The sequence below is a fragment of the Panthera leo genome, chromosome B1, assembly GCF_018350215.1.
Source record: "Panthera leo isolate Ple1 chromosome B1, P.leo_Ple1_pat1.1, whole genome shotgun sequence".
NCBI classification, from domain to species: domain Eukaryota; kingdom Metazoa; phylum Chordata; class Mammalia; order Carnivora; family Felidae; genus Panthera; species Panthera leo.
This window is the reverse complement of record NC_056682.1, coordinates 164,837,069-164,861,937: the sequence shown is the minus strand read 5'-3', so window position 1 is coordinate 164,861,937 and position 24,869 is coordinate 164,837,069. Positions and strand designations below refer to the sequence as shown.

Here is a 24,869-nt window from a genome sequence, read left to right as displayed (position 1 = left end):
TTAAAAGATAAAAGAAGTGAAATGGCTTATACTCCACCTAGGCACGTGGCCATGAACAGAACCTTACACACACAGCTAAGCCGTGTGATCACTGCGTATGTAAGGTATATGTAAGGCAGTAGAAGCAAACTAGGACAATAAGGGGAGAGCTTCTCAAAGGAGTTTTTAAGGCAGGTGGGTTAAGTTGGCATAAGAAGGTAGAATGGGGTGGGGCGCCTGGGTGGCTCAGTCGGTTAAGCGTCCGACTTCGGCTCAGGTCATGATCTCACAGTTCAATTCGTGAGTTTGAGCTCTATATCGGGCTCTGTGCTGACAGCTCGGAGCCTGGAGCCTGCTTTGGATTCTGTGTCTCCGTCTCTCTCTGCCCCTCCCCCACTTGCTTGCACGCTCTCTCTCTCAAAAATAAATAAAAATTTAAAAATAAAAAATAAATAAAAGAAAGAAGGTAGAATGGTTTCCCAAGCAGAAAGCAGAATACACAAAGGCTGGAGTGGGGAGGGCACAGGTTGGCATCACTGGAGCTTCGGGGAGACTAGACAACAGGGCTGAGAGGGGAGCCTGAGGGCTGTAGAGGCCTGAATCTTGAATGGGGCCCAAAGGCCTGGGCGGCTTCTACTTCCCTCCCCAGTCTTCCTAGCAGAGCCGGCCTGGGATACTGGTGACAACATTCTGGAGTGGCACCTTCCCCCTTCACTCCTGGCTCTAATCATAGTGGCCTTCTCCTGGTATCTACATATATGCCTTGTTCCTCTCCTCCCTGGGACCTTCGGACAAGCGGATCCCCGTGTCCAAAGTGCTTTCTCCAGTCCCACCTTACTTCATTAAGTCAGCTCCACTCATTCCTCACATCTTAGCTCCAACGTCTCTTCCTCAGGGAAACTTCCCTAAGGCCCTGTCCCAGCGCATGCATCCCATATACAGCACAAAGCTCCCTGAACTTTCCCTCCTGGCCCATGTCACTCCATGGTAGACACTGACTTGCACAATTATTTGTGTCACGCCAGGCTTCCCCAGGGGCCTGCAGACTCCATGACCTATTTCGCCTGCCACCAGATTCCCAGTGGTTGACCACATATTAGCACCACAATATACATTTATTAAGTCAGATTCATTAGATTAAGTAATATGAAGATGGTAAAAATTTTACTTTTGATCCACTTTATTGCATGACTTTCTTACATCTCACAAATGCTAGGAAATAGTTTATAAATCTTGCCATTGCATAGTAAAGAATCCAAAATTGTCTCAAACACAGATGAATTACGTCGAAAGAAAGAACAGTTTGATCCAAAGGGAGGTGCTTGGCTGATATGCACATCATAACTCATGGCTAGAAAAGAATCTGCTTCTGAATGCTAAAATTGGTAAAATGAAGTACTCATTACCTGATTTCTTAGGTACTACATCTGTGATTAAAAGTACCTCTTTTTAGGCCTGGTATGCTTTTTCATTGAAGTTATTCTAAGGATCAATATTCATTATGACAAAATTAATTTAGCTACAGGTGACCAACCTCACTGGCCAATTTGTGATATACGCACCCCAAGACATGTTTTAACACAACAGTCGTGTGATAATAATAGCTCATGTTTATTGAGTGTTCACAATGTGCCAGCCCTCTGAGTAGGTATTACTCTGAGTTTACAGGCACAGAGCCTGAGACACAACAGAGTTCAGTTACCAGCCCAAAGTCACCTACAGCCACATTCTTTTTTTTTTTTTAAGTAAGCTTCACACCCAGAATGGAGCCCAATGCAGGGCTTGAACTCACAACCCTCAGAACAAGACCTGAGTCCCCCAGAGCTGAGATCAAGAGTCGGATGCTCAACTGACTGAGCCACCCAAGCATCCCATCCAGCAGCCACATTGTTAATGACTAGGCTATGCCGGTGAGTGGCAAGGTCACTTACAAACAAATGTAGTGATTTTTAAGTCAAGGGCTCTTCTTTTCTGACAGAAATAGACACAGTTTAAAAACCAACTTATTTGATTTTCTTTTCGAGTTTCACAGAAGACATCAGTGACCCTTTTCAAGTGTAGTTGAGTATGTTACTTGTTAATGTGAGGCATGAAACTGCTTCTCTGTGATCGATCACTGAATTCGACTCCTGAAAACAATATTACACTATATGTTAATTAACTAGAATTTAAATAACGACTCGAAATAAAAAAATAAATGAAAATAAAATGACACGGCAGGGCACACAAAAAAAGAGAGAGAAACTGTTTCTCTGCACATAGTTATTTTAGAAGGCAATCACATTTTTTATTTGTTTGTTTATTTTTACTTATTTATTTTTGAGATAGGGAAAGAGAAAATCTCAAGCAGGCTCGGAACTGTCAGCACAGAACTCAACATGGGGCTCAATCTTGTGAACCACGAGATCGTAAATCTCAGCGGAAATCAAGAGTTGGGCGCTTAACCAACTGAGCCACCAAGGCACCCGGGGAGGCTGTCATGTTTGATTTCAGAAGCCAGCTCCTCCTAATTGTAACCTAATGTAATTTAACAGAATACTACAGACTCAACTTTTCTTTGATCATCGTGTTGACTTTCCCCATAAGACAGATCACTGAATCTCCCATGCTGTTTAAGTGTTCAACCTCCACCGTCTATCCTGAGGGAGGACTGTTCAGTGCAAGATGCTGGGGAATTATACTGACCACAAGGAAGGGTTTTACAGCCAGCCAGTGCTGTGAGCCATGCTGAACCGGGCAATCTGGAATTGTTTATGTGGAAATCCTACGTAAGCATTAGGTAACTCCCAACTCTTTGCTCCATTCCCAGGGAAAAGTCCGCGGGTGAGGAATGCTCCCACACTTACTGTCGCCGCAGTTCTCCTCATCAGAGCCGTCCCTGCAGTCCTCGTCTCCATCACACTGGAAAGAGCTAGGGATACACTGTCCGCTCCTGCACTCCATCAGACCCTGGCTGTGACAAGCTGCAGAGGCCAGAATAATATTCGCTGCACTGATTTGTACTTCTGTCTGCGGATCGTAGATAGGATTCCCGCTTATCTGGCATTACCAAGAAATGAAACGTTCTATCTGCATGTTCCACATAAATGAACGAATGTGTCATTAATTTGTTTCATTCCACGTGTTTTGGGAATGGAAAGTTTTCTTTTGAGGCTCTCTCTTGCCATGTGAAATAGCACTTACTAAAAACTAACGTTTTCTTGATAAGGGCAGGGTGAGAAAATTGTCTTAAGGATCATAGTAGCTTTATTACAAATATAAAAGCTATAATTTATTAAAGGCTTAGCATACGGCAATAACTGTGCTAGCAGTATTATGTATCTAATCTCAGATCCTCATAACAGACTTGCGAAGTAGATATTATCAACCTTGTATAGAATAAGGAAACTAAAGTCTAGAGAGGTTAGCGTCCGTCTCAAAGCCACAAGGCTGTTAAAAGCTGGTGCCGGAATGTGAAGGCAAGGTTCTCTGACTCAAAGCCCAAACATTTCATTTTATTCCAATCTGACCTAATGGGCCAACGAAATGACGTATGTGAAAGAATTTGCATAGTACCCCGCACATAATAAACGCTTTATTTCAAAACTGCTTATGACATCTTATGTTTGATAGGGATGGTCTAGTGGCTACTAACCTTCCAGTTCCTGAAGGTTGTCTAAATTCTATCCCTATTGTCTTTTCGAGCATCAGAAACCCATTCATGTAACCTCAGCCTTCACTGAGTTACTGTCTAATATTAAAGCTCTATATGCTTGAACTGAGGCTGAACACCAGAATCGGTAGACCTGAGTACCATGTCCTTGCTTTCCCAAGATCCATCGAGATATTGCCCACTCTGTTTGACTATGTCCACCAGCAAGGACTCAGTTCCAATTCAATTCAGGGAAAGGGAAAGCTGGGTGTTGCATTTGTTAATTAATGTAGATGGCTTTTCTTCTGTCAAAATAAAACCCATATGACCCATATTTCTATTTTTGCCTCAAATTATAGGCAAATTAAATATTCAATCTCATATGTATCAATTTGCCTATTTTTATTAGACAGCAAAAGATGGAATAAAAACTTTAATTGGTTTGAACATGCACCAAATGCATCATATTAACTCCTTCAGGTCAATACTATTCTCGTTTAACATCTAGCTTCTACTATTCCAGACTGTCTACTCACCCAGAAACACAACAGCCCGTAAAGTTGTAATTATTATCATGTGCTCTATGTAACCCTAGGAACACTGAAGGCTTTCATGTCTCTGGCAATCCTCTCCATGTTCTCCCACAAATAGTGACTGAGAGCATGTTTGGAGGTTCCTTCAGGGAAGCTTAGTTACTCATACATAGCTTGCAGAAAAAGAGTCCCCCAATCTTTGGGAAGAACATCCTCTTTGACAAAGTTACAGATGCAGAAAGGAGATGCGTGGCCAGTGAGACAGAAAACAGACACCGGCCTGGCCAGGGCAGCCAAATTAAGCTTGGAGTTCTGGGGAGACACATGTGGAAGCCAGATACATGACACTGTAATTGCCATCACACCGCTCAATTATTATCTTCATAGATTAGAAGCAAAGTACAGCGATCTTCCCTTTGAGTGCTGGGCACTATATTTGTCTAAACAGGCAGAAAGGAAAAAATAAGCAAATAGAAATCCGCAGGGCACTTACAGCAATTGACCTCGTCGGACTTATCCACACAGTCATGGTCACCGTCACAAACCCACTCTATTGCAATGCAGCGCCCATCTCCACAGCGATGCTCCTTTGTGGGATTACAATCTGGAGGAAACAAAAACTCAGGGGGATGTAGAGAACCAGCATGACAAAGACTGAGAGCTGAATGACTCATGATTCCAGCTGAAGAGAGTCTGTTCCGATTGTTCAGATACCTTCAATGCTTTCTCTGTGGTGGCTCCGGCACAATTAAAATGCCACCTCCTACCCCAGCATGTGACCCACTGGCCACCATCACTGTGGGGTAAGATCTGTCTGTTTTTCAAATGAGTAACAACCGGGCAGCTTTCTCAGGACCCATGGGTTGTTCCTGTTTTTGTTTTGTTGTTGTTTTCTTTCCTTACGAAAAATTTTTATTTTTACATTGGCTAACATAAACAGACCTCTGATGTGGGTTTCACAATGTAGATAGCTGATTTGATTTGTGAGGACTCTGCCATGTGTCTAAGAATTGTGACCTACCTCTCTCTGATAAATTGGGAAGGCAAATATCTCCTGTCATCTTTCCTGATGCTAAGCTTAGGCTTTTTATTAAACTATCTTAATATATAATTCATATTGGAAAAAAAAACTCCTGGGTAAGAAATGCAGAATATTTATATTTTTTTCATGATCCTTTTTAGCCTAGATTTAACCTCTTCCCTAAACTATACATTCCTGGAGAAAAAAAGAGAGGGAATTAAGTCAAGTTTCTTCTCACAGAGAGCAGACTCTATGGGATTCCTTACCATGAGATGTGGAAAAGCCTTAATATAAGTGACCACTTAACAGATGTGTGCAGATTCGTGGATAACAGATTCAATAATGAGGAACAATTGTGAGTATCCACTGAGAGAGTACCACTGTCGTTGACAGACTCATGGAGCAACCATGGATCTGAAAGGTCATATTGCAGCAATAAAGTAAGGTATAGTATATGGAAGATGAAGTGCTGAGAAAAGAAGAAAGACACAATAGATGGGACACATGTGCAGAAACCAGAAGAAGCACCACGTGCTCAGCTTGCTAATAATGATGGGCAAGTGGGGCAAAGACTGGTCTAAGGGAAAGTTGTAATTATTGCCGTTACAGAGGCGCAAAGTCACCCTAAGAGCACAAACTTCATGATATCCTACTATCTTCAGAGGAATTATGTTGAGTGGTTAAGACCATTCTTTTTTACACAGTAACTATATTCCTTGGTCCTCTCCATTGACCTGTCCAACTACTCAAGCCCTCCACCCCATCCCCCACCTTTCCCCCCCCTGCTTTTCTCCAGTTATCTCACTGTAAAAGGGGGGTTTGGATTAGGTCATCTATAAGACCTTTCCCAACTATAAACTCTATGATGTACACACAACAATACATCTGTCTGTGAAGTTTTGCTCAAGAGCTCAAAATCTAAATATGGGCCACTGGCCCTAACCAGAAAAGAAATACAACACTTTCAAGGAGAAAATTTTAACATATTAACAATCGTTACCCATCTTTCCACTCTACTTCTTAAGCACTGCATTATTGTGACTTTAAGAAATACTACATTGACACACAAGACATGACTGAGACGAGTAATTGGAAAAAACCTCCTCTTTCTAAAAATAAGGAAACCAGCCATTTTGCAAGTTAACCTGCTAATCACGTGAACAAACAATGAGCTACGAATTCTGGACTATGCACGTCTGTCATTTTAAATGAAAACCTTCAGGGAAACAATACTACTTACCACAGTTCTGCTCCTCACTCAGGTCCCCACAGTCATCATATCCGTCACACACAAGGCTATAATTAAGGCACTTGCCCGTGTGACAGTGAAACAAATCCTCACTGCAATCTGTATATAAGAGAAGCCGCTGATATGTCATCAGAGCAGAACAGGATGTTATAGGATATTCATTTAACAAAAGCATATCACGGGAGGGAAATCATAATGGTAACCAGGTCCACATCTACTGTTTTACCAGTGAGGAGACTGTGATGCAGAGACATCCAAGGTCTTGTTCAAGATCACTTACCAAGTTCCTGCAGAGCGAGGACTAGAACCTTCTGGCTCCCAAACCAATGCTTCTAACACTTTCTGAAAGTCTTTATCTGAGATCCACTTTATGTTACCTGAAAGCTCTTTTATAGTCAAATACGAGCACAGACACTCTCAACTCAACAAAGTTCCTAATGAAATTCATGTTCGTGCAGAATGAATGACTTTTAATACAGGCTGAGTAGTTATTTCCTTAAAACATTTCCTTTAAAATGAAAGTCTAGGGGCACCTGGGTGGCACAGTTGGTGGAGTGTCCAACTCTAGATTCAGCTCAGGTCATGATCTCATGGTTTGTCGGATCAAATTCCATGTCGGGCTCTGCACTGACAGCACAGAGCCTGCTTGGGATTCTCTCTCTCTCTCTCTCTCTCTCTGTCTCTCCCCCACTTGCACTCTCTCTCTCTCTCTCTCTCAAAATAACTAAACTTTAAAAAAGAAAATAAAATGAAAGTCTAGTTTTGTCCGTGATAAGCATGAACAGAATGGAGAGAAAAAGTTATTTAGATTATAAGGTTGTTATTTTCACACACACAATATCATTTAAGTCAACTCAGTGTTTCATAACATGACCCTCAAATAATCAGTACTGGGCTAGATTATGGTGACAAGATAAGATTAAGTGCTATGTAACCTCCAGAAGCTTAAAGTTTAATGTTGAAATAAGTAATATGGAAGGACTTGGACTTGGTCCTTGTACTAGATCTTGTACTTGGGTGAACCAGATACTTGGGCACCCTGGTTCTGCCATCTACTACTAGCTGTGAGAACTTGAATAACTGGAGTGGTTACAGTCTATGAATCTGTAAACTGATTTATGAAACTAGGATAATATCAATTACTTAATAGGGTTTGGGGAAGAGATTAATAAATATGTGTAATGTAAATTAGTATGTGTAAGATGCCAGTACAATTCAATGCAAAAATAACACTCTTCAACAAGTGGTGTTGGGCCAATTGCAAAATTAAGTCTAGCTTTTCCCTCAAACTGTATACAAAAACTGTCTCAAAGTGGATCACAGACTTCAATGTAAGAGCTAAAATTATGAAGTTTCTAGAAAAAAAAAAAAACAGGAAACAATCTTTTTGACCTTGGAAGAATTCTTAGGTATAACAACAAAAGCACAAGCCATTACAAAAATAATAATAGCAAATGGACTTCATTAAAGGCTTGTGCTTCAAAAGATACTACTAAGAAAATGAAAAGACAAACCACATACTGGAATAAGTAGTTGCAAGTCATGTATCAGATAAAGGACTTACATCCAGAATATATATAGAACTTCTAGATTCAATAACAAGACAACCCAATTTCAAATACGTGAAAGAATTGAATAGAAAATCTTCACAAAAGACATACGAAGGAGACATAAAAAAGTGCTCAATATAATTAGTCATTAGGGAAAGGCAAATTAAAACCACAATAAGATACCATTACATATCCTCTAAGATGGTAATTAATAATAATAACAATAACAATAAACAGAAAATACCAAGTATTGGCAAGGATTTTGAGAAACTGAAGCTCTCATATATACTTGCTGGGGAGGTAAAATAATAATGCTACATTAGAAAGCAGTATGGCAGCTTTTCATAAAGTTAACTATAAACCTTATCATATGATTCATGATTTCCATCCTTAGAAATCTACCCAAAAAAAATGAAACATACATCCACACAAAGACTTGTATGCAAATGTCTGTGGCAGCATTATTTATAATAGCCAAAGACTAGAAACCAAACGCTCACCAGCTGGTGAATGAATAATCAAAATATAGAATACTCAAATGATGAAATACTATCCAGCAATTAAAAATATCATACCATTGATACATGTGACAGTACAGATGAATCTCAAAACCATTATGCTAAATAAAAGAATTCAGATACAAAGACTACATATTGTATGACCCATTTATGAAATTCCCAGAAAAAGAAAACTTACAGAGACAGAGATCAGAGCAGTGGTTACCTGTGGCTGAAGGGGTGGGAATGGGGACTGACTACAAATAGGTGGGAGGGAAATCTGAGGGGAGATGAAGAAGTTCTAGAAGTGGATTGTGGTGGTGGTCACACAACTCCATAAATTTACTAAAAATCAATGGGATAACATATGGTATGGAAATTGTACCTCAATAAAGTTATAAAAATGTTTTAAATCAATATGTGTTAGGAAGCCTGCATTTAATAGAAATGAGATTTCTTAAAAGTATTTTCTCTTATTTAAAGTGAATTACATTCAAAATACAGATTCTTTTTTTTAATTTGTTTAAATATTTATTTTTGAGAGAGAGAGAGAGAGACAGAGTGTGAGTGGGAGAGGGGCAGAGAGAGAGGGAGACACAGATTTTGAAGCAGGCTCCAGGCTCTGAGCTGTCAGCACAGAGCCCTGCGCCGGGCTCAAACTCACGGACCATGACACCATGACCTGAGCTGAAGTCGGACGCTTAACCCACTGAGCCACCCAGGTGCCCCCAAAATACAGATTCTTAAGGCTGGAGAGGGATCATGGAAGACAGGATCTCAGTAGAGTGGATGGGATGAAAGTTTCAGCATGATTCAAGCAGAAGGAATAGCAAGAACAAAGGGGACACGTTTGAGGACAAGTCTGCTTGGCTGATGAAGACCAAGAATCTAATTGTCTCCTAAATTCTACCTGATTTCTTCTCCTCAAGCATAAGTCTGCATCTCCCATGACTGGCGATGGGTACCTCTTCACTGTAAACATCCCAGACTCTATAATAATTCCTTACCAAAATTCTTGGGCATGGATCAGTTAAACTGTTGGCCACATACATCAAAATATTATACTTGTTACATGAATTATAAGTTTCTATTTCACGAAGCGTTCTTCGAAGAAGCTACTTACATACTTGTAGGGTCATATCGTTTAAAAAATGTAATGTTCCTTAGGGACCATCTATCTGTTCAGTGCCTACATTAAGAGGGTGTGTATGTGGACAACACACACACATGTGTCTACATACATGCTCCCACTTCTACACACACAGAACTCTGTAAGTGCTTTTTATTTATTTCGCCCAGGCTGAATAAGTTTAATAACACGGATGACCATCATAAAGGAAAATAATTAAAAAGAGGTCCCAGTTTTCACCTGACAGGACTATTTCCTCCCATTCAGCAGAGGGCGCTAAATCCCCACCCTGCACCCCACGCTGCACACATGCTGAGTCAAGAAAGGTTACAAACTTTGATTCTCCTGCCCACTCTGCAAAGTTAGGGAATTTGTGCATCAAAATATATACATTTCCTTGGGAAATTTGAAAAAAAATCTTTCTTATTATTGTTTAGTTTTTAATCTAAATTACTCTTGTAGCAGGTTTTGAATCAGTATGCTAGAATCAGCAATAACCAGGGGCCTCAATTTGACCATCGCGCAAAATGGTCATTTTGCATTCCCCAGAGGAGGGAGTGGGGTGGACGGGGTGACATATTTTAAATGATAGGAGTTAATTTTCTTTTTTTTTAAGCAGTACATTTCACTTTTTTTTTTTTTTTTTGATGGTAAGACTGGGGAATCAAATACTTCTTTTAGAATCTGATTAACCTTGGAACATGCCAAAAATTTCCAATGATTCATGCATCCCTTCTGTGAGGCCCATTCTAAAAACGTTGCATATTAAAACACCTTGCTGTAGATATTTTTTAAATTAATGCTGTCATCTATTAAATTATTTCATAAAAATAAACATTTATTTCATAAATGGAGATGACTCAAGCATTTTTTTTTTTTAATTCTTCATTATTCACACAGGTGCAGATTGAACTTTCCACTGTTACCACTTCCTTGGTTAGAAGCCATTTTCCGAGGATAGATACAAAATGAGCTGCATTTGGAAAACAACTTGTTACCTCCCTGAGGTCTGCGAGATTAGTAAACACACAGAACCTTAACCAGAGGCGCTGTGCAGCCAGAAATGCATAGCAAACAGCAAAGATCACAGTGCCTCCTTTTATTGGAATAAATGTTTATTTGGACTGAAAAGAGATGCCAGCACCATTTAGGGCCAACAAATCAAAATTTTCAAAAGCTTCTTGCTATGATTTTCTTGCTCAATACAAGCATAACTTTATATAACCTAAGGTAGATGTTTTTCTAGATACAGATTTTTTTTCTTTAATGAGTACCTGATACTTCTGCAGTTCTTGCATGTTGATATTTATTTCAATTTGGCATCTTACTCTATTAACTTTCATCCCTCAAAATTATCATTAAAGGAGAAAACTAAGGAACAGAAAAGTTTTTATCAAGAGCTTCATTCACTTTTCTTAATCTCTACAAGTCTATGAACATAATTGTGTTGCCTCAATTCAAGATTCAAGTATGGATGCTCAATTTCCACCCAGAGGCGCCCTCATTTTGAGATGACCCGAGAGGTTAAATAGTTTGCCCGCAGTTGCCCAGCTCATTACGGTTACCCAGGTTTCTTGATTCCTGGGGTTTCTGACTATTGGTTTTTAGCTCTAAAGGAGGACTTCTCAATAGCAGTACTATTGACAAATTGGGAGTGGGTAATTCTTTGTGGGGACGATCCTGTGCATTGTAGGATGCTGACCAGCATCTCTGGCCTCTACCCACTAAATGCCAGTAGCACCTCCTCCAAACTCCATACTCGTGACAGTCAAATTTGTCTCCAAATATTGCAAAATGTCCCCTCGGGGGGGGTGGGGAGAGGTGGGGCAAAACTGCCTTCTCTTGAGAATCACTGAACTAGATTTTCCAAACATCACCTGTGTCCAAGGCCTGGTTTCAATCCCATCTTTTCATCAGCTTTCTCCACACTAATCTTACTCCTAATGATCTTGCCCTTGTCATATAGTCATAGAACCTACGGCCCCTGCCTTTTTGTTTGTACCAGTCTTCTTTCCCTTTGTGACGTCTCTTCTACTGTATTGCTCTAAAGTACCATATTCAATGATCTCCGTATTCATGTTATTCCTCTGATTAGACTCAAAGACTCCTGAAGAAAGAAACCATGTCTTAACAGTCTTTATACTTCCTGGGTGTCTACAACATGCTTCACACATGGCAGGAATTCAAGAGTATTCAATACTCTTACTGATTTGTATAATCAGATTGCTACTAAACCGAAGTGAATTTTCCAGACATCTGAAGCTTTCTCCTTCAGTGTACAGAGTAATATTTTCCTTTTTATTATTTTGATGGAAACAGTTCTAGTATTTACTTGCATCCCTGCCTTTTAGGAAACAGAATATGGTCAATGTGGTCATTTTTGGTGATTCAGAAACATCATATGGAACACCAGTTTTTCTTTTGTGCTTCTTTTCTAAAATAGTTTCACGTGGTGCTGGTTTTAAAGTTGGGGTGGATGTTTTCATGTTTCTGTTTCCTCTTCAATTACCCCCCTGACCTTTATGAGCGGCCTTATGGCTTCCGGTGACCATCGTTTACACCTTGGAGGTGAGAAGTGGTGGGCAGAGGTGGAGGTGAGCTGGCGTGGGGAGCAAAGATGTGGTGAATAAAAACGCAATAACCACAATAGCAACCAGAAGTCCTATCACTCTTGAAAGGGTTATAGCATGCCAGACAGACAATGGGCTACGTGCTTTCTAGCCAAGGATTCGGCATTCTGCACAATAGTTCTAGAGATAGTTACTGTTAATGTTTCCATCTCACTGATGAGGGCACTGAGGTCGAGAGGGATTGAGTGACTTCCCCAAGTTCACAGAAGGAGGAAATGGCAAAGCAGAGATAGGAACCCAGGAAGCCTGACTCCAGAACGTCCACCACGAGTAATCACTACACGTTGTGATCATTAGTGTAATTAATTATACTTAGAATAAGTAGTTAACACAGCATAATTAGCGTATAGTATAATTAGTATAGCTTAGAGTATAATTATACTAAAATATAAGTCAACCAATTTTACTCTAAATTCCAAGCAAATGATTTCCAAAGGTATTTGACAGTGATTGTAGGTGGCATAAAGTGTGTGGACTTTGTGGCCGCTATTTTCCTTGTGACAACCGTTTTTTCTTGAAGCTTTCTTATTCATTTGCTAAGCACTAGTTATCTACCAGACGCTGTTCTAGAGCTGGTTATACAATCAAAAGATTATAGAATGTGAGCAGCAAAAGAGACACCAGACACCCTCTAGTCCAGTGGTTTCATATCTGGCTGTATATTAGAGTTACCCTGGAAGTTTTGCAAAGGTGCTACTGCGCTCCACCTCCAGACCCACTGGATTAGGATCCCTGCAGGTGGGGCTTCCTGCAGGGCTAAACTGCAGCCCGCCTCAGTGACAAAGAAACCCAGGAACAGAGAGGTAGGTAGCCTGCCTAAAGTCACAGAGTTAGAAATTTCTAAAAGAAAACTTTCCTTAATTTTTGAAAATATTTTCACTACCCCACTAAAATTATTCCAGGTGGTTGGAAATCCATTCATTCTACAAATACTTAGGAAGACACTGAAGGACATGACAAAATTAGTTAGTGGAGAAAGTCCGTAAGCAGTCTCAGATACCTGGCATGCCGGTGTAATAGACAATCATTGCCCAAAGTATAATAGAGCATCCAAAATAAACATTTTCCTGTCATATAAGTGATCAGAATATAATTGTTCACCAAGTCTGAACTTACACGGACAAGAGCAAGTGAAAGGCAGCACAGTTTGGGAAAAACAACAATTAGATTTGGACCCATTCAAGGCTGGATTCAGACACACAGATCAATGGAACAGGATAGACAGCCCAGAAATAAACCCACGCTTATACGGTCAATTAATCTACAACAAAGGAGGGAAGCATTTATAATGGAGAGACAGTCTCTTCAATAAATGGTATTGAGAACACTGGACAGCCACATGCAAAAGAATGAAACAGGACCACTTTCTTACACCATACACAAAAATGAACTCAAAATGGATGAAAGACCTAAATGTGAGACCCGAAACCGCAAAACTCCTAAAAGAAAATACCCGCAGTTATGCCTTGGACATCAGCCTTAGCAACACATTTATGGATAGGTCTCCCCAGGCAAAAGAAACAAAAGCAAAAATAAACTGTTGGGACTTCACCAAATAAAAAGCTTTTGCACAGTGAAGGAAACCATCAACAAAACAAAAAGGCAACCTATGGAATGGGAGAAGATATTTGCAAATGACACAGCCAATAAAGAGTTAGTATATAAAATATATGAAGAACTCATACAACTCCATACCAAAAACCCCAAATAATCTGAATAAAAATTGGGTAAAGGACCTGAATAGACATTTTTCCAAAGAAGACATACAGATGGCCAACAGACACATAAGATGCCCCACATCACTCATTATCAGGGAAATGCAAATCAAAACCACATTGAGATATCACCTCACACCTGTCAGAATAGCTAGTTCCTAAAAGACAAGAAACAACAAGTGTTAGCGAAGACGTGGAGAAAAAGGAAACCTTGTGCCCTGTTGGTGGGCATGTAAATTGGTTCAACTACTGTGGAAAACAGTATGGAGGTTCCTCAAAAAAATTAAAAATAGGAATATCATATGATCCAGTAATTCTACTACTGGGTATTTACTCCTCCCAAAATGAAAACACTAATTCAAAAAGATATGTGCACCCCTATGCTTTCTGCAGTATTATTTACAACAGCCAAGATGTGGAGGCAACCTAAGCGTCCATTGATAGATGAATGGATAAAAAAGATGTGGGGTGTGTGTGTGTGTGTGTGTGTGTGTGTGTGTGTAATGGAATATTTGGGGCCATAAAAAAGAATGAGATCTTGCCCTTTGTGACAACATGGGTAGACCTTGAGGGTATTATGCTAAGTGAAATAAGTCAGAGAAGGACAAATGTCATTATGGTTTCATGTATACATGGAATCTAGAAAACAAACAAAAACAGAAACAGACTCGTAAATACGAAGTAAAACCTGATGATTGCCAGAGGGGAGGGGACTGGGGGGGGGGTGAAATAAGGGGAGGGGATTAAGAGATACAAACTTCCAGTTATAAAATAAAGCAGTCATGGGGATGAAAAGTACAACATAGGAAATGTGGTCAATAATATTGTAAGGTGACACATGGTGACTACACTTGTGATAAGCACTGAGTACCGTACAGAATTGTTGAATTACTATGTTGTACACCTAAAACTAATATGACATTTGTGTATCAACTACACTTCAATAAAAACAAATAGTAGAGAACCAGGCTCAAATCTAGCACTTTGAACAAGTGGCAAATTTGTTCATCACTGTCAACCTCAGCACTGCATCTGGACAAAAAGGGATAATACCTCCTCTGCTAAAAATTCAATCACATCATGTAAATAAATGCCACCAGCATAGTTGATTAGCATAGAGGAGGAGTCCTCCTCCTCCTATACCTGCCAGCGCCCTAGCATATCTTTCTGCTCACTCATTAGGAATGCCCAGCAAAACCGTCTTCTCCCTTCAGGAGTATTCAGGCTGCATTCACGCTCTGATTTGCATCCATGCCCTATTTCAGACTTAGCACTCCTCCTTCACCACAGGGTGGTGGACAGCGGGAGGGTGGCACCCTCAGTGAACGCACTGAAATGCCACAAGCACTGAAGGTTAAAACTCAGAATCAAATGTCCTCGTGAGTCCGGAAACAATTACACTCAAAGCTTTCAATGTCTAACTAAGCATTTTCATAGACAAATATTCTGAAGGGATGTATTTTATTTCCTCAACTGACCAAGCCACATGGGTTTTGAAGTATGCTCATGAGGAAAGCCCGTATCTTCCTTCATAAACTTTCAGTTCCTAGGACATTGCTATATACCTTATAGAATAGTAATACCTTCCTTGTTCAGTCACTGAGTGGAAAATTCGCTCTTTCAAAATCAATTTCAACCAATGCAGCAGAAAGCTCTTACTGTTTTAAGTGCAATGCTCACTGCAGTGGAGGAACAGAATGATGGGCCAGTGTGAGCCCACACCGGGAGTAGAGGCACATGCAGAATTTTAATAATGCCCACATGGGCCGTATTGGGAGATAAGGAAAAGATTCCACCACGATTTCCATAATTTCCATAATTCTATTGAATCATTTTAAATTCTCTAATGGGGGTGCTCTATAAAATATTTCCTCTTAATTCTACAGCAGTACTCCCTAATGTAAGTATACATCCCGTGAGAATGTTTTTCATGTAAAATCACGTGCCACAGGTTTTTCTGAACAGGTAATTCCAAAATATAAAAACAAATGTCATAGTGAAAATATTTCCAAAATATGGGTGGCATATCTGAAGTTCCATAGGATGCTAGATATTACACAAAATAAATAAAAGAATGCATGAAAAATAAATAAAAGTGGGGGTATAAAGGAACAAATAATTTTGAGAAAATACAAAGCTAGGCAAAATTAAGCAAAGCTAAGCAAAAATAAGTCTTTATTTATTTATTTATTTATTTATTTATTTATTTAATGTTTATTATTTTTGAGAGAAAGAGAGACAGGAGCACGATCTGAGCTGTCAGCACAGAGCCCGACGCAGGGCTCGAAACCACGAACTGTGAGATCATGACTTGAACTGAAGTCGGGCGCTCAACTAACTGAGCCACCCAGGCACCCCAATAAGTCTTTTTTTTAACTGCATTTCTCAGAGCTTGCAATGTGTATGTGTTGCAACTCTCTAAAAAGTAGATTTGGCAGAATGTCTCAAATTTATTTTTTTTTCTCAAGCAGTTTTCAAGACTGAGGAACTATGGAACATGAGTTAGGGAAACACTGACCTGAAATATTATCATAATATACTGCCTTCAACACTTATGATAAATAAGCATCCTAATCCTTCAGAGAAACAAAAGGTGGTCCACCTGGCAAACAGACCACAAGAACCTCTCAATTAAGGTCAACAGTGATGAGCTCTCATACAGCCTTGGCAACTCCTACAGGGAGTAAAACACAGCTTTTCCCGTGGTAACTTTTGCTGGTCGTATAACCATTAAAAAGCAATTAGAACACTACATATGGTTCTGCTTTGGATGCAAATCCTGCAATGTATTATTGAGATGAATTTTTCTTTTTCATCTGTTGCATAAGTGCAAAACAACTTGAAAGTTGGAATGTGTGTGTGTGTGTGTGTGTATATATATATATATATATATATATATATATATATAGGACCAGAATGCTTATGTCCTCTCAAAATGAGTATGTTAAAGCCTTAACCCCCAAATAACTGTATTTGGAGACAGAACCTGTAAGAAGGTGATAAAGCTTAGATGTGGCTATAAAAGTGGGGCCCTAATCTAAGTACCCTTATAAGAGGATGAGGCACCAGAGCCCTCTCTCTCTCTCTCACCCTCTCCCACCTTGTCCCCCTCCCTCTCTGCCTCCAAAGAGGTCACATGAGCACATAGGAAGCTGGAAGCTGCCTGTAAGCCAAGAGAACTGTCACCAAAAACTGAACTTGGTTGGCCTTGATCTTAGACTCTCCAGCCTCCAGAACTGGGAGAGAATAAATTTCTCCTATTGAAACCATGAAGTCTGCAGTATTTTGAACAGCAGCCCAAGCAGACTACTACAATATTAGACAAGCCACCCAACAATCGAGTCAAAACAAGCAATCAAATCAATAGCCAACAAACTGACGATGTTTATGGCTGAATCTATCAATGCATGGATTCAAAACAGTTAACACCATGGTCTCTCGCCAGGTTTTGAGAAAACCTAAACAAGAGGTTTTGCATCTGCTGGACCTGGAATGTTAAGCATCACAAGGGTGAAAATTTTCCCTATTAAAAACGTCCTTTTCCAAAAAGCTGACCTTTATAACTCATTAAACTTTAAAAACAAAAACAAAATCCTCCCCCAAACAAAATAAACAAAAAAGCCTTCTTGCAATTTTGAGCACTCGAGGCAACACAAAGCCCCAGTCCTTGAGCAGCTCCATTGCAGCCTCCAGCTCCTGCCCTGCTAAGGGCATCAGGCCTTTGAAAGGCGCGCAAACCCGTACCCGTTGGCTCACTTTAGAAAGGCAAACTAGCAGTGGTCTACGCAAAGGCCGGTGGTCGGCAGGCTCTGACGATGCAATGGCTGTGGTCTGTAGGCGCCCGACTAGGACCCGGCCGCCCGCACAACCCCCGGGGCCCCGCGCCTACTGCAATGCGCCTCATCGCTCCAGTCGTTACAGTCGTTGTGGCCGTTGCACTGCAGCTTCCGGGGCACGCAGAGCCCGCTGGCGCACAGAAAGCTCTCGCCCCCTCCGCACAGCGCTGAAACACAAGGGTGGGAACACAGCGTCAGAAGGGTTTTCCCATTAAAAGTGGGAGAAATAAAGCACAGAGGGAAAACCTTCCCTTGCTCTCCAACGGATTTGTGTCCACATTCCCTCACCGAGTTTCCTTCGGCCCTCTAGAACATGAATGGTGAAATTGCCTGGGAATAATACAAACAGTGTTTGCCTGAGAAACGCAAAAGAAAACTCGTGCGGGGTGAGAGGTCTCCGTGTTCAGAGCACAAGAGGGTAGGTAGCCTTATCAATTGCACGATTTATGTGGGGAAAATACCAGATGTGAATATTTTTCTTAATACCTGCAAATTATTTAAAAATGAAGTGCTGTTAGTTGAACAAACATTAAAAACAAGAAACAAACACACAAACAAAAAACCCCAACCCTCTCCTTCTAAATTGCTGCCTGGGTGGCTCAGCCGATTAAGTGTCTGACTTCGGCTCAGGTCATGACCTCAACGTTGGTGAGTTGAAGGCCCCCATGCGGCTCTGTGCTGACAGCTCAGAGCCTGGAGGCTGCTCGGGATTCTGTGTCTCCCTCTCTCTCTGCCCCTCTTCCACTCACGCTCCACCTTCCTCTCTCTCTCCCTCTCTCAAAAATAAATAAACATTAAAAAAAATTCAAATGCTACACAATGCTGCACAGTAAAGTTACAGTAAAAAGAGTCCATCGTTGTGTGCTTGAACCAGGCCTAGAGACACCCTGATCTGTAGTGAAATATATTTACTTGCCTTAAAAGGATGTCAGTTGACTATATCAGAGTCTATTTTGGCATAAGGAATGTGAAACATGACCTAATGATTTTTTCATTCTTTTTTTCAGCATAGTTACATTTTAATATTTTTTGCTTTTAGTATTATGGTACTCTTTTTTTAATCAATATTCAATTGCTCCAAAATTACAGTAGACAAGTGTAAGACAAAAAGCTAGAGAGATTTTTTTTAAGGAAAATCATTAACAAAAGGCAAAATCAGTTCCTTTTCAAAATAAAATGGGTGTTAAAATAGACTTAAATATTTGGTAATGTGCATCAAATGCCTTTCAAATGTGCATGACCTTTCACCAAGTGCCTTATTTCTTGGACTTCATACAAAGGAAATCATTATAAATAAGTGCAAGTTTTTATTTTTAAGGCTATTTGTACAATCATGATTTATAATGAGGAAATGATAGAAAAGAACTATGCAATAGTAGGAGGCTGGTTAAATAAATTTTGTTACCTTCATAATAAGAAATACTGTTAGAGCCATTGAAAAGTATACTGCAGAAAATACTTGATGTCTTAGGACAAAGTTCAAGATAATTTAAGTGGAAAAACACTGGTACGGAAAAAAAGCATAATATAATTTGGCCTAGAAAGAAGTAAATCAATGGTTACTGTGATTATCCCCAGTATTGGGATTAAAAGCAATTTTTATTTTCTTCATCTTATTTTCCTCTGTATTTTACAAATGTTCTTATAATGATGGTGTCTGTTTTTATTCAAGTGTAATTGACACATAACGTTATATTAGTTTCAGGTGCACGGCATAATAATTCAATGTTTGTATACACAGCCAAATGATCACTTCAGTCTTTCTAGTTACCATCCATCACCAGTGAAAGTTACAGATTTTTTTTCTTGTGATGGGAACTTTTAAGATTTACTCTCTTGGCAACTTGCAAATATGCACTATAATGTTATTGACTACTGTATATTCCATCCCCATGACTTATTTATTTTGTAACTAAGTTTGTACCTCTTGACCCCCGTTTGCTCCCATTTCATTCACACCCAACCTCCCTCCCTCTAGAAACCATCATTCTGTTTCTGTATCTCCATGTTTTGTTTTGTCTTCTTTGTTCCTTTGTTTTGTTTTTTAGATTCCACACATAATTGAGATCATATGGTATTTGTCTTTCTCTGTCCGACTTATTTCAGTTGGCATAATACCTTCAAGGTCCACCCATCTTGTTACAAATGGCAAAATGTCATTCTTTTTTCTTTTGGCTGAGTAGTATTCCTTTGTGTATGTGTATACCACATTTTCTTTATCCTTTCATCTATCAATAGAAACTTAGGCTGTTTACATATCTTGGCTTGTGCAAATAATGCTCAATGAATACAGGGATGCGTATATCTTTTCAATTTAATGTTTTCCTTTTCTTCAGATAAATATCCAGAAGTGGAATTACTACATCAGTGTGGTAGCTCTATTTTAATTTTTTGAGGAACCTCCATATTATTTTCCATAGTGGCTGCACCGATTTACATTTGCACCAACAGTGCATGAAGGTTCTCTTTTCTCCATATCCTTGTCAGCATTTGCTATTCCTTGTCTTTTTGATAATAACCATTCTAACAGCTGGGAAGTGATATCTCATAGTGCTTTTGATTTGCATTTCCTTGATGATCAGTGGTGTTGAGCATCTTTTCATGTGCTTGTTGGCCAACTGTATGTCTTCTTTGGAAAAATGTCTGTTCAGGTCCTCTGCCCAATTTTTAAATCAGGTTGTGTTTTGTTGTTGTTTTGCTATAGAGTTGTATGAGTTCTTCATATATTTTGGATATTGATCCCTTATCAGTTACATCATTTGCAAATATTTTCTCCCATTAGTAGCTTGCCTTTCATTTTGTTGATGGTTTCCTTTGCTGTGCAGAAGGTTTTTAGTTCCAAGTAGTCCCGATTGTTTATTTTTGCTTTTGTTTTTGGAATTTGATTCAAACATTCATCACTAAGACTGATGTCAAGGAGCTTGCCACCTATGTTTTCTCCTATAAATTTTATGGTTTCAGGTCTCACATTCAAGTCTTTAATCCATTTTGAGTTTATTTTTATGTGTGGTGTAAGAGAGTAGTCCAGTTTCATTCTTGAGCATATGGCTGTCCAGTTTTCCCAACACCATTTTTTAAAGAGTGTGTCCTTTCCCCGTTGTATATTCTTGTCTCCTTTGTTGTAAATTAATTGACCATATACGCACGGGTTTATGTCTGGACTCTCTATTCCTTTCCATGGATCCATGTGTCTGTTTTTTATGCCTATACCATACTGTTTTGATTACTAAACTTTATAATATAGTTTGAAACCAGGGAGCATTATACGTCCAGTTTCATTCTCTTTCTTCAAGATTGCTTTTGCTATTCAGGATCTTTTGTGGTTTATACAAATTTTAGGATTGTTTTATTTCTGTGAAAAATGTCATGGATTTTTGCATCTATGTTCATTAGAGATATTGGCCTATTGCTCTCCTTTGGTTTCTCCTCTTTTTCTTTTCTTTTCTTTTCTTTTCTTTTCTTTTCTTTTTCTTCCTTTCTTATGATGTCCTAGTCTGGTTTTGGTTTCAGGGTAATGCTGGCCTTGTAAAATGAGCTTGAAAGTGTCCTTTCCTCTTCAATTTTTTGGAAGAGTCTGAAAAGGATATATATAAAATCTTCAAATGTGGGGTAGAATTCACCAGTGAAGCCATCTGATCCTGGACTTCTGTTTGTTGTTGGTAGGTTTTTGAGTACTGATTAATCTCCTTACCAGTAATTGGTCTATTCAGACTTTTTATTTCTTCATTATTCAATCTTGGAAGATTATATGTTTCTAGGAATTTATCCATTTCTTCTAGGTTACCCAATTTTCTGGCACAGAATTGTTCATAGTTTCTCAAGATGTTTTATATTTCTGTGGTATCAGTTGTAACTTCTCTTCTTCCATTTCTTATTTTATTTATTTGAGCCCTCTCTCTTTTTTTCTTGGTGAGCGTAAAGATTTTTAAATGTTGCTTATCTTTTCAAAGATCAAGCTCTTGGTTACAAGCTCAAGTTACTTAGTTACTATTATCTTTTCGGTCTCTATTTCATTTACTTCTGTTTTGATCTTTGTTATTTCCTTAATTCTACTAACTTTGAGCTTTGCTTCTTTGTCTTTTTCTAGTTCTTTAGGTATAAGGTTAGATTGCTATTTGGGACTTTTCTTGTTGCTTGTGGTAGGCCCACATTGCTATGAACCTCCCTCTTAGAAACTACTTTTATTGCATCTCAAAGATTTGTATTTCCATTTTTATTGTCTCAAGGTATTTTTTTATTTCTCCTTTGATCTTGTCATTGACTCATTATATATTTATGTATATATTGATGTGGAGTTATTTAACCTCCACATATTTGTGACCTTTCCAGTTTTCTTCTTTGATTCCTAGTTTCATACTGTTGTGGCCAGAAAAGATGCTTGATATGATTTCAGTCTTCTTTAATTTATGAAGACCTGTTTTGGGGCCTAACATATAATCTATCTTGGAGAATGTTCCATGTGCATTTGAGAAGAATGTGTATTTTTTTGCTTTTGGATAAAATGTTCTGTAAATATCTATTAAGTCCATCTGGTCTAATATATCATTTAAGACCAATTATTTTTATTGATTTTTTTGTCTAGATAATCTATCCATTGATGTTAATGAGGTATTAAAGGCCTCTACTATTTTGTATTCCTGTCAGTTTTTCCCTTTAGGTCTGTTAATATTTGCTTTATATATTTAGGTACTCCTATGTTACATGCATAATATTTACAAAAATTATGATCCTCTCATTGGATTGACCCCTTTATCATTATATAATGCCCTTCTTTGCCTTTTATTACAGTGTTTGTTTTAAAGTCTATTTTGTTTCATATAAACATAGCTACCCTAGCTTTCTTTTGGGTTCTGTTTGCATGGAACATCTTTTTCCATCTCTTCACCTGCAGTCTTTGAGTGCCATTACATCTGAAGTGAGTCTCTTGTAGGTACAAAAAAATGGATTTTATTAGAATTTTTTTTTTTTATCCAGCCACTCCATGTTTTTTGGTGGGAGAATTTAGTCAATTTACATTTATTTATTTTTTTAAATCTTCAGTGATACTTTATTTTTTTTAAACTATAAATGATATATTTGGGGGTACTTTTAGTTATTTATAAATGTTAGCATGCCAGTAAAGAAAAGTTAGAGTAGTAGCAAAACTAAAAGGCAACCGACAGAATGGGAGAAGATACTTGCAAACGATGTATCAGATAAAGGGTTAGTATCCAAAATCTATAAAGAACTTATCAAACTCAACACCCAAAAAACAAATAATCCAGTGAAGAAATGGGCAAAAGACATGAATAGACACTTCTCCAGAGAAGACATCCAGATGGCCAACCGACACATGAAAAAATGCTCAACATCACTCATCATCAGGGAAATGCAAATCAAAACCACAATGAGATACCACCTTACACCTGTCAGAATGGCTCACATTAACAACTCAGGCAACAACAGATGTTGGCGAGGACGTGGAGAAACAGGATCTCTTTTGCATTGTTGGTGGGAATGCAAGCTGGTGCAACCACTCTGGAAAACAGTATGGAGGTTCCTCAAAAAACTAAAAATAGAACTACCCTACAACCCAGCAATTGCACTACTAGGCAGTTATCCACGGGATACAGATGTGCTGTTTCAAAGGGACACATGCACCCCCATGTTTATAGCAGCACTATCGACAATAGCCAAAGTATGGAAAGAGCCCAAATGTCCATCGATGGATGAGTGTATAAAGAAGATGTGGTATGTGTGTATATATATATATATATATATATATATATATGTATTACACACACACACACATATATATATATATTATACACACACACACACACACACACAATGGAGTATTACTCGGCAATCAAAAAGAATGAAATCTTGCCATTTGCAACTAGTGAATGGAACTGGAGGGTGTTATGCTAAGTGAAATTAGTCAGAGAAAGACAAATATCATATGACCTCACTCATATGAGGACTTTAAGAGACAAAGCAGATGAACATAAAGGAAGGGAAACAAAAATAGTATAAAAACGGAGGGGGACAAAACAGAAGAGACTCGTAAACTGGAGAACAAACTGAGGGGTACTGGAAGGGTTGTGAGAGGGGGGATGGGCTAAATGGGTAAGGGACATTAAGGAATCTACTCCTGAAATCATTGTTGCACTATATGCTGACTAATTTGGATGTAAATTTAAAAAATAAAAAACAAAAAGTTACAGTAGTAATGTCATTCTTTGAGAAAAAAACTATTTGGCAATAAGTTTGACCAATCATAAAGAAATTATATGATTAACCCCTTCTGGAACTCTATCCAAAAGAATCCACAACCTTCAACTTGATTAACTGTTAAAGGTAAAATCATGCTATACCTTAAGTGTGCCATAAATTTAAAATGGTTTGATAATGACTGGCCCCAGGCTATTTCTTAAGCATCATCTCTGACCATACCTTCCCTGCCTCCTGCTTTCTGCCCTCACAATAATGAATTGGTTACTTGGGCTTTTTCAATGCGTTGTGCTGTTTCTTTACACTTACTGTGTTTGTTCAAGCTGTACCTTTTGACTGAATTCTACCCACTTCCCCCAGAAAACCTTCCTTGTAGGCCCTCTGCATATTTTTGGCACAATCACAATAACTCTTAAGTATTATCCAATTAAGTTGAAGTATTAAACTCTTAAGTATTATCCAATTTCTGTCCTATTCTCCCCACATAAAACACAAACAATAACTGAAGCAAATACCATTGAGATAGTATCTCAAAGCTGTCTGCTGTCTCATTCTCTCACTTGGACATTGTTGATGGTCTCTCATCAAAGCTCTCTACTTGGCTTCTGACACTGCTGATCTTCTCCCACCTCCTCTCTTGGCTCCTCCTCCAATTCTCTAACTGGGTGCATTTCTTAAGGCTCAGTCCAATTGGTTATTTCTGTAGTGAATTAATATTACAGGTGAATCACCAAGAATAATTTGTAAGTTAGGATCCCAAATCCTCCAGGAGATAAGATTGGTAGGAAAGGGGTCCTACAAAAGAAATGTAAAATTGGTCTAATCTTTATTTATTTTTGAGAGAGAGAGAGAGAGAGCGTGAACAGTGGAGGAACAGAGAGAGAAG

The 24,869-nt window shown here is 38.9% G+C and overlaps 1 protein-coding gene across 6 annotated transcripts in view; it reads right to left on the bottom strand.

The window, feature by feature from the left end:
• Positions 1–24,869, bottom strand: part of CORIN (corin, serine peptidase) — a 250,937-nt gene that overhangs the window by 78,847 nt on the left and 147,221 nt on the right. For 5 of the 6 annotated variants that reach the window (XM_042936456.1, XM_042936458.1, XM_042936454.1 and 2 more), the window contains exons 6-9: positions 17,824–17,937; positions 6,405–6,512; positions 4,637–4,747; positions 2,826–2,942 (exon numbers count right to left, since the gene is read on the bottom strand). In XM_042936456.1, the coding sequence (XP_042792390.1) occupies positions 2,826–2,942; positions 4,637–4,747; positions 6,405–6,512; positions 17,824–17,937 (450 nt within the window). The remainder of the gene's footprint in view (positions 1–2,825; positions 2,943–4,636; positions 4,748–6,404; positions 6,513–17,823; positions 17,938–24,869) is intronic. The other variant, XM_042936459.1, reaches the window with a different exon arrangement.